Genomic DNA, 11,205 nt, shown 5'->3' on the forward strand with positions numbered 1-11,205 from the left:
ATCTCCCCTTGTAAGAGGACTTGGCCCTTTATTTTAATAATTTAAACTCCCTTTCACCCAGGGATACTTTGTATCAAGTTTGGTTAAAATTGGCCCAGTGGTTCTTGAGAAGAAGTTGAAAATGTGAAAAGTTTACAGACGGACGACGACAACGGGTGAACAGAAAAGCTCACTTGAGCTTTCAGCTCAGGTGAGCTAACAACGATATTTATTATTAATCTATTTATCAATTTTAAAATTACGATTATCTTGTATTCGTATGAAGCTGCCAAAGTTTTGTGAAACAGTGGTAGCATATCTTATATAATTGTCATAATTCAAATCGAAAGATTCCTTATTTACAATATCTCGGTAGTTTTTGTTTTTTTTTTTTAGGTCAGGTCTTCCAGCAATCTGTTGGAATTTTGATGGGCACTAATTGTTGGCCTTTGTTAGTTGACCTGTTTTTGTTTTCTTTTGAAACAGAATTTTACAATAACTTGCTGTGGTCTTCAATTCAGCATTTAGATATATAAAAGATGTTTTATCAATTACCAATATTCATTTTCATCCCTACGTTGATTTGTTATATCCCTTTGAACTCGAAATTAAAAAAAAACATCAAAGAGTCTGATACATATGATTGATGGCAAACTAACAACTAAACTTTATGATAAACGTAATGGCTTCGGCTTTCTATCATCAACTTCATTTATTTATGCAGCAATATACGATTATTACCTGGTGTTTATGTCTCTCTTGCAATTGAGATTCGAAACAAAAGAGCTTGATCTACGTACGGTCAATTTTTAAAACAGGCAGCCTGTTGACAAATAAGTTGATGTCACAAATATATCAACAATCTCCATTGAAGTCAACATTTTCTAATTGTATGGTCGATTTTATGACTTTGTTTGAAAATATTTGTCATTAGGTAGAATATAAAGTGCACGGTTTTAATGCAAATTGTTAGGCCAGTATTTTCATACTGAATTGTCTAATATCTATAATGCAGTTCACATGACAAAGGGCTCATGGGAGGTATGACCAGTCGATTTGAGACGCTTACGCCTCCTTGACAGCTGATAGCACCTCTGATGTTTTCAGTATTTGCTCTGCTCTCAATTTTTAGCTTACCTTAGCATTGGGCTTTTCTGATCACCTGTTGTTCGCTGTCCGACCATCTGTCTGTAAACTTTTCACATTTTCAGGTTCTTTTCAAGAACCACTGGACCAATTTTAATCAAAGTTAGTACAAAGCATCTGGGTTTAGGGGATTCTAAATTGTTGAAAAAAAGGGCCAAGCCCCCTTCCAAGGGGAGATAATAAAAAAAGGCAAACATAGGGTGGGGTCATTGAAAAATCTTCTCAAAAACCACTGGACGAGAAAAGCTAAAACTTATTTGAAAGCTTCCTGAGTTAGTGTATTGTAAATTGTTCAGATCATATCCCCGGGGAGTAGGGTGGGACCGCAATAGTAAATCAAAGTTCCTATAAAAACTTCCTGGGGTAGTGTAGATTGTAAATTGTTCAGATCATGGTTCCTGTGGATAGGGTCGGGCCACTATAGGGAATCCAAAGTTTTACATTGAAATACAAAAGAAAAATCTTTATAATCTTCTCCAGAACTGCTGGACCAGAAAAGCTAAAACTTGTGTTGAAGCTTCCTGGGGTAGTGTAGATTGTTCATTGATTAGATCATGGTCCCCGGGTTAGAGTTTGGCCACCATAGGGACTACACAGAAAAAAAAATCTTTAAAACCAGGGACGTAGCTTCCATTGTGGCAATGAGGCAACTGCCTCACTAGTTTTTTCAGCAACATCCTCTTCCCATAATTATTACCACATTGCAGAAAATATTTAATTTGTTTTTAAAACTAATAGTACAAAAAAAAAAAAAAAAACAGACACCACACAATTCCTGTTCACAATATACTGTCCAGATTTGTCGGATCCAAACGCCGCCGAAGTCAATAAAAAGTTTTAAATTAAAAAAATAAAATAAAATATGTATTCATCTTCGAATGCGTTAGAAGTTTGAATATTGAATTATTTTTTATTTACTCTATTAAATACTTTTGAAATATGCAGTATCATATGCATGCTGAAGTCTTCAACAATGAAACTGGTAAACTTACGAAATTTCTGACCAGGACAAGTATGAGTTTTATATTCTAAAACCCCAAATTCATTTATTTCCGTCAGGGGGCTTCGTCCCCCTCCCTCCGAACCCCCACCAGGGCTCCGCCCTAGCTGGACCTGCTGAAGGCCTAAAGCGGCCCCCAGACCCCCGGCCGCAATAGTTTTGCCTCACTAGAATTTTTAGTCAAGCTACGCCCCTGAAAACTTGTCTACTCAAGAATAGCAAAGCTATGATGAATCATATTAATGTGGAAGCATCCTCTGTAGTGTTGATTCTTAGCCCCTATATATAGGGTGGGGCCACAAAGGACGAACAAAATTTTACATAGGAATAGATGTCAGCCACGGGTACCGCTGAGCCTTGAAAGGGTGTTGACACATCGAGTCTTACAGTGAGATTTTTTGAGTGACTATTTTTACAGTTTCCTATAAATTAAAATTTTGGGTTGAGACTCGATGATTTCAACTATATATTTTAAGATTTCATATCAAATTCGACAATTCTTTAGTCGAAAGCATATTTTCATTAAAATCAGTTGACTTTCACATAAACTTTTAGCCAAAATATTGTCCGATTTAAAAATTGATAAAAGAGGGGAAATCCTTCCCTGAGAAAGATAGAGGGGGAAATCTGGCTCTAGAGTGATATTTCCCCTCAGGGGGAAATCCTACTCTATAGATTCCGCGGGGGGAAGGGTGGCTTTGGGGGGATCTTACTCTACAACCCCGGTACACCAGATCAGTATTGTTACATAAACAGATTTTATGCTTCGTCTATTCAGAGTTACATGTACATGTGATTTGTAATCCTAATCCTTCACATACTTGTCTCGTCGGCTGTAGTTGGTTATAATTGGAATGATCTAAGTTTTTCTATTCGTTTTAGCAAACAAAAATGCAAAGCATCTGAGCCTCCTGTACGAGAGTTTTTTTTTCAATGTTTGAATGAAATGAAAACTTAGTTATTTACACTGAATCTTTATTTAAAACGATCTATAAAGATAAGGAAATTGAATTAGAGGTTGACATTGCAGACTTTTTAATTAGTTGTCAAAAAAAACCACATGTCCAGGCGCGTAGCTGCCTATACGCAAATACGAAAGTGCGTACACATCATTCATTCAACAAAAAGTCTAGGGGGAGAGAGAGAATTATTCGGAGGAAAAAATCTTAATACCATCTCCAACAAATATATGTGCTTCAAATTATTTTGTGTCATACTGTTTCTCTTCAGATTTTATATTATGATGTCTGAATAATTAAATTTGAAATCTTTCATTAAATAATCATTGCCAAATCCAAATAAATCGTTCATGAATTTGTAATTGTTCTATAATACATCAATGATTTTGTTTAAGGATCTTTGAGAAATTTAATTTCAAACACATCGTTGAATGCTATGATTAACTAGTACTAGTTTATGATAAAAAAGATACAATATTCATTTTTTTGTTAATAATTAACATTTATTTTATACTTGTTGTCAGACGTTGAAAGAGAGTATATGATACCAGTATATCGGTAAAATATTTAGCCTCAAAAACTTTCCACGGAACTACATATATTAACATTGCGTTAAAAATAATAATACTAAGTCTTTTTCTTTCTATACAAAAGCGAAATGGCATGACTTTTTTTGCCAGAAAATGAATGATATTTGGTAAACCCAGAACTGAGAAGCTTCCAGCGGCTTCGACCCCCCCCCCCCCCCCCCCCACCTTGCTGCTCTCTGCGTACACTTCATTTCCATTCATTTCCATTCTGGCTACGCACCTGATGTCTAAAACATCTGACAACTATACAGCTTGGCTTACATATTGCCTTAATTTACTGTACACAAATGGTATGAAAGGGATACTAATATACTTAACTGTCCCAAGACGTCACAGTCTTACTTACAGAAGCGCTCTCGCAAGTGCAGTTTATTAATACAAAATATACAATTTTACTTTTCTTCCTTCGAAACTCTTATATCAACAAAGACAAAAACACATATAATTTTATACGAGGGGTAATCAAAAAGTTCGCGAACTATCTCCTTATTTACAAAACCACAATTCAGATCAGAATGAAATTTGGCACACATAGTCATACACATGTTCTATAAATAGCAGATGTTATATAATGTTTTGCTGCGTGTTTGTGACGTCACAATGTGAAAATGACGTCAAGTAACTTGTAACAAAAATGGTTGACTCAGTCGTACTCGAGCAACGAACGGCTGAAAAGTTCAACGTATATCTCGGAAATTCCTTTGCAGTAGAATATGATAATTTGTACAAGGTTCATGAAGACAAGAGACTTACCAGAAGTTCAGTTATTAATTGGATTGATTGTTTTAGTGAAGGCAGGGAGATGGTTAAAATGATGTTTGTTCTGTTGCCCAGCGAAAGCGAGCCGTTAAAAAGATGTTCCTTAGTTGAGCAATTTGTTTTGAAAGATCGCCAAGTTACAATTAGAAAAATAGTTGAATATCTGAACAATAATATAATTATTAAATCCCTAATATATCGTTTACTTTAAACTTTAAACATATGAGATATGAAAAAAAGAAGGCGCCCCTACTTTTTCCACATTGGATAAACGACGCTCCCGAGACAGAGGACACGGGTTGTGATGGCCACCATGCTAATTCTGGGAAGGGATATCCTTATCCAACCATCCTATTGCCGAGATTTGGCCATTTCTGACAGATGGTCTGTTCTTGTTATAAAAAACAACTTGCATGGTACGAAATATAAGACACGGAAAAATCTCTTGGCTTCTGTGAACAGACCACTACGGAGCATGTCACGTGACCGCCAGGATCACGTGATTTGCGCATGGGCAGAACAATGGCAGATGTGCATTAAAATCGGAGAGGACTACTTTTAAAAATAATGAACACTGAAACCTCATTTTATTTCTTTTGAGGAAGTAATTCAATTAGTTCGCGAACTTTTTGATCACCCCTCGTATAAATCAATACAAAATATATTTGTGAGGGCGGCTGGGCGGGGAAACGTCTGACTGCACGAGATAGAGCCTTCGAATGGCATTAAGGTATGTCACTCGTGAAATTTGTTATTTTTTTAGAAGTATATTTTGGATAAGTACTCATATAGTATGTCTCAAAATCGCTGCGAAAATGGGGGGTCAGTGTGCATCTAACTGAGCTACGGTACAATTAAGTTGACCTTTTTGCACTTAAATTGTAACTCTTTGATTAATCACTTTAACCGTTATCATATTTCATAAGATGTAACCATGGCAATAAACATAATCTTATTTTACGTAAAATAGTTTGAATAATATTTATCATTGAACAAATCATGCAAATTAATGCGCGTAAATTATTGTGTGACCTTTTTGCACTAAAAAAAGTCTCATATTTGGAGTATTGAAAATCTAAATAGGCAATAGAATATTTTCTTGTATCAAACTTTTTACGACTTAAGTGCTGATCGGTCAAAAGTATCGAGTAGTTTAAAATAATGAAAGAAAAAGTTAGGGTCAGTGATGTAAATTTTGAAATATTAGTCAAAATATGCGATCTTCAGGCAAAAAACTGTGTAAATTTTATCTCGACTTCCTTAATATATCTTCATTTCTTGGCAATGTTTGTTGAGCGAAGGTGTAAATTTTGTTATAAAAATATAAATTGAGACCTACATTTAATATTCCAGGCATATCATAACGGAAAATATTCTTTGAGTAAAAGTATGTGGGGCTAAAGTTCCAAGATATTAAATTTAATAAATGTGTAGATTTGCAGAATTTTCTGCTAAATATCCTTCCGCCACAAGAAATAGTCCCTTATAAATCTTGCTTCTTTGTGAATTTTTGAGCAGTTTTTTAATTGAATGTTGAACATTTTACATTGTTTAACTTAAATATGTTATAAAGATTGAATTGTAATAAATAGTTTTTAAGTAAGAGGTTCTGACTGAATTTTTCTAAAAGGCTGACGAGTGACATACCTTAACTATTACATGCCATAAAGCGTGCTCTATTAGAATACCTGTAGAACAGGTATTCCATAAATACAGTAACCAATCAAATCGAAAGTCTACATAACAAACACCGAGTAAACACGTGTTCGATTGATACATGTGTTTTGATAACTCCAGTAAATACATAACTTAATTCACATAGTTTTCAAAAGAAAAAAAATCATCCGAAATTATGACAGAGATTTATTACAAATCTTTTCTACGGGTATGGTCCTGCCATTGAGTATGAATTTTCAATTTTATTAATATCAATGGAGATCAAATAAATATATATTCATGTATCTGAGCTCATATAGACAAATTTGAAACTAATCATTGCACTAGAATGATGTCCCTCTAGCTACTGATTCTAAATCCTTAAATTTGTATTTGTATATTTGAAACTTTTATTTTTTCGTTGAACTTTATCATAAACTACATTTAAACTTCATCTTTAGCATCACTGAAGGATATCCTGTATTCTCATTAGTGAAGCATGTTTTATTTTATTTACTGATACTTGTGAAAGTGACTGTTGATACGCGTAAAGAGCCGCGTGTGGATTCCCTGTGACCTGGTAACAGATCCCTAGGATCTGCCATGATATGTCTTCTAAACCTTCCGGTATGAACTTCCTGTGAGGATGGTGGACTAGGTGCTGGAGATAACATAGAGCTGTTTGTACTTTTGTTGTATCAACATGACTGTAGCACAAGATCTCCAGTATGTATAAGAGCACGAATACAGGGATAGCCAAATTAGACTGGCTTTCTTGTATACTAGACAATTGTTCAGGCAATAATTCATTGATATAACAGATATAATTGTTAAGGAAGATACTTCTTCTTTTAAAGAGTCTCATTTTTGAAGTCAAGGACTGTCCTCTCAAAGCCTCGGTATTCGTTTTATATGACAGTATGAATTTTGTCATTTCTATAACAGATAATGCGTCCAAAAATCTCATCGTCTTGTAGTAATACATGGCCGTATACACCATGTCAGAAGGGCAACCAAACTTGGATGTTAATATAAGGATGCGATGGGACATTCTGTCAGCAATATACACCATTTTGTTTCGACAAGTTTTGATGTACATGTTGTGTAATATAAACGCAATATTCTGGAGGAAGGAGGTTGTATGTTTCTGTAAGGTGACAACATGATATGGTGTCAAGGGTGTATTTATCAACTGTTCTACACCTTCTAGGGCTTTCTTACAGTGATACAGGTTTTTTACTGCTTTCACATGAGCACAAGTTAAACAATTAAATAAGGTTAAATCAAATACAATCTCAGGAAACAAGTTGCTTTCATCTGTACAGATGGGAAGCATTGGGTTACAAAGGACGTTTAAAACATAGGGCCAGATGGAGGTACTGTGTAGCAGTGATACTAAACCCTTCTCATACAAAGCATGCAGCCTAATGAACAGCTGGTTTTGCTTATCACCATGAATACTACTTAGAAACATATTGTTTTGTGGAATGAAAAAGTTAGGGCAGAACCCTTCATAGACCCACTGAAGGATTAGTTTGAAGCAGTCCCAAAAACAAAACAGGAGATTTCGTGGACAAGAGTAAAAACCTGTGTTTTGTTGAATAACCCAGAAAAGTGATGTTTTCATGTGGTAGGAACACAGTAGTTTGTCATGATCCCCTAATTCATTATTAATAACTTCTTTTAAGAACAATTTCAGCAAACCATAAGTTAAGAACTGCATATGGTTCATTGAGTACACAAGTTTTTGTTCTGCCCTAGAGAAAGAAATTCTCCATTCGTGGTCTTCATGATTTCCTAGTTTGTGTCCAGTTGCTACAAAGTGACATCCACTTCTGATGATGTCGCTAACAACATGAGGCTGGGGCCATGAGTGGCATCTGTCTATCCAAGAGGCAGCAGGTGGAGGCCAAAAGTCAGAGCCAAAGCAGTAGGCAAAATCATATTCTAATCCAGCATGAATTCCACTGGCACAGGGTCCATGTGGAGTGAATCTAAGTGTTAGTCCTGGACCCCTGGTTTCTCTGTATATTTTACTTGACATAAAAAGGGCACCGTTTGTTCTGACAAGTGTTGAAAGATTATTTATGTCCGCTATTCCAAAAATGCATGATGATGTTGCTATGATGGGCGCTGTTATCAAAAGCTGAAGTAAACAGAATCCTGGTGGACTATCGGAACAGTCGCAGAGAATTAACGTGTATCTGTGCCTGTTGTAATACCGAGTCTGAGATAAGTCCCAAATGACTCGTTCGTAATTTCGCCAGTACATAATGTCTATATCTGATCCCTTCAGTCTTAATCCTTCTCTGTAGCTTCCACTTGTCATTATAGAGTTTGAATCACTATTGACTTGATTTGTCAGCTTCTCCGTGATGTCCAATACCTCTCTCCTCATGGCTACCTGTTGTGAGGTCCCCACTATGTGACACAGTCCCACAAACACCGACTCTGATATATGTTGTAAGGCTGATTCACTAAATATCCACAACCCAGAAGGTAATTAAATTAAAACAAAGAGAAAATTTAAAAAAAAAAAATACCTAAAATAAATTTCATTTACTATTTAGATATAAAGTCAACATATATACTTTATATGTTAAAGTTGTAATAAGCTTAATATTTCTGTAAGAATTTTTTTTTTAAACTTACATTAGAGATTGTGCATTTGAATCCATTTTTCAGACAAGACTAATAAAATGTTTTTTGTACTTTGTTTTGGTACAGGGAAATCCTGCGGAACTTTCTCATACCTTCTGTGTTACTATTTAAAATTCATAACTCAATGTTAATGACATAACCGGAGTTTTTCCATATCATCATAATTCAAAGAACATGAAGAGGGAGATGTACTTAAACACGTACACTGCATGTCACATACAGAAATGAAATGTTCATATTACCACCAGTGTATTAACTGGAAAACAGTAAAAATGATTGATGAAATTTCTAAACCTATTTATTTTCTCTTATCTTGAACATTGTGAATTCTGAGTTTCAAGAAGACAGAAATCATCTCTTTCCTTACCTTTGTATTTTGATGTTCTCATGCATAGCTCTGATCCTGCAACGTATTTAGCTCCAGTCTTTGGCACCTTTTCTCAGCTCTTCCAAGTCTTCTTTTATTTAAATATTTTGGATTTCCAACGTTTCGGCTTGAGCATCACTGAAGAGACATAATTTGTCAAAGTACGCATCTGGTGCATAAAAATTGGTACCGTATACGATTTACTTTTCTAAACCCTCGATATCGCCATATCCCTGTGCTGTCTTTGGGTGAATTAAAAAAAAAAAGACCACCAAACTGAATTTTTTTTATAGAAAAAATTGAACTACCCATAACATATTTTTCACTTCGTTATATCATCATACTGTATTTGCATTCTAGTTAAAATTCTTGAAGTTGCAATAGAATATAGACAATATGATTAAAAAAAAAGTTTCAGAATTTTTATTAGTAAAACTTTATTTGGAAAAAGAAAATATCACCATATCCTAAAAGACTTTCTAAAACATATAATAAAAAGAAATTATAGTTTTAATTTATGCTTCAAAATGGTATCAGGGATATAAAAGATTAGATCTAATCCTTGATTGAGTTTCTTCTCTTGTATATGTGGAAAATAATTGTCTTTTTGATTGGTATTTTACATTATTTTTTCAATTCCAGTTTTAGAAGTTTTAATATAAAAAATATAAAACAATAAATTTCCCTCCAAATCATTTCTTTTCTCCATTTAAATTTAAGCCAATAAAATCTTAACTTACAAGTTTTCTTACAAAAACTACTAGATTTTGAAGTAACCCTATTTTACATTATTGTGTTTCACACCTGACATCTGAAATGTATTTCATTTAACATTGTTTTAAAAATTATAACACACAATAACCCATTCTTAGTTTGTAAATCAGTTTTTTTTTTTATCGTTTACGGCAAGTTTTTCATATTTTCAATACCTCAAAACATGATTATTTGCTATATATATATATATATATATATATATATATATATATATATATATATATATATATATATATATATATATGAATGTAAAATGTCTGTAATTAGTTGATAGACATAATGTTTTGAACATCAAATCGTATCCAACATTTTTTTTTAAATTCATTTTTTAGTTAAGACAGATGAAGATCATTGATAATTATAAAACAGTTTTGTTGCACTCCTGACTGCAGTAAAATTGAAAATTAAAACCACACAACACAAAAATTCATAAAGTGTTGGGAACATCAAGTGGTAACGAAATTGTGCAATATTCATGGTCCAATACTTCGTAACTAAAACACACTTGGCTTTATATCTTGAATTATTTCCAATTTATGTCAAAAAACTAGCTAGAATATATATTTAGAAGATAAAATATATCTTATAGTATATTTTCCTTCACAGGACAAACATTGTAAGCAACTGAGGTCAACCAGAAACATTCTACTCATCATTTTTTCTTTATATTTATTCATATTTGATCAGCAATAATTCTAACATATTTGTTGCACTCCTGACTAAGAGCATGGGAGTCTTTAAAGTAGAATTGTGAAGCGAAAAGTATTTCAGAACCTGTTCTGTTGTTTCAGTGAAGTTGAGATGGAATTACTTGAACTTTATAAAAATTTTTCAGTGTGTTTATTTTTCACATTCTTAAAAAAATCAAAGAAAAGATAAAAACACATCTGAATTGATAAAATTGAAAATGAGAAGGATTTTAACAATGAAACAGTCAATATTTAGTACTAAATTATTCAAATAGATCATTATTAATTAAAGAATATTTCTTAGCATGAGTAGAAGTATTTTCATGAAATAACTTGAACCTTTAAAAAATGTGTTGCACTCCTGACCATAGAAATATAGATCTGAAAGACAGACATACCCTGTAATTGATAACTCTATTTTGGTAAAAATGTTCTCTGTGTCTTTTTTTTCCAAAATAAAAATCAGAGAATCATATACTGATACAAGTTTTTTTTTTTTCATGCTGGGGAACAAAACATCAAATGTTGCACTCCTGACATTATTTGGTATGCACAGATACTTGACTCTCATTCATGCTGCTTGTGAATTATATAACTTTTTTGAAGTTTTAAATTTTATATCAGT

The 11,205-nt window shown here is 33.5% G+C and overlaps 1 protein-coding gene across 1 annotated transcript; it reads right to left on the reverse strand.

The window, feature by feature from the left end:
• Nucleotides 1-6,552: 6,552 nt before the first annotated feature.
• On the reverse strand, nucleotides 6,553-8,850 carry LOC133197035 (uncharacterized). The gene is made up of 2 exons (XM_061332875.1): nucleotides 8,742-8,850; nucleotides 6,553-8,566 (listed from the first exon to the last, which is right to left on the reverse strand). Exons 1-2 carry the CDS (start codon nucleotides 8,765-8,767, stop codon nucleotides 6,553-6,555), a joined length of 2,040 nt encoding a protein of 679 aa, XP_061188859.1. The 5' UTR covers nucleotides 8,768-8,850.
• Nucleotides 8,851-11,205: the final 2,355 nt, after the last annotated feature.

The sequence above is a fragment of the Saccostrea echinata genome, unplaced genomic scaffold (genome assembly GCF_033153115.1).
Source record: "Saccostrea echinata isolate AGI-Se365-2 ecotype Australia unplaced genomic scaffold, CSIRO_AGI_Sech_v1 ptg000030l, whole genome shotgun sequence".
Taxonomy (NCBI): Eukaryota; Metazoa; Mollusca; class Bivalvia; order Ostreida; family Ostreidae; genus Saccostrea; species Saccostrea echinata.

Coding starts and splice junctions, on each gene's coding strand:
- LOC133197035 (XM_061332875.1), bottom strand. CDS start 8,767: ATGGATTCAAATGCACAATCTCTAAT. Junction 8,567..8,741: donor TCAAATGCACAATCTCTAAT/GTAAGTTTAAAA, acceptor GTGGATATTTAG/TGAATCAGCCTTACAACATA.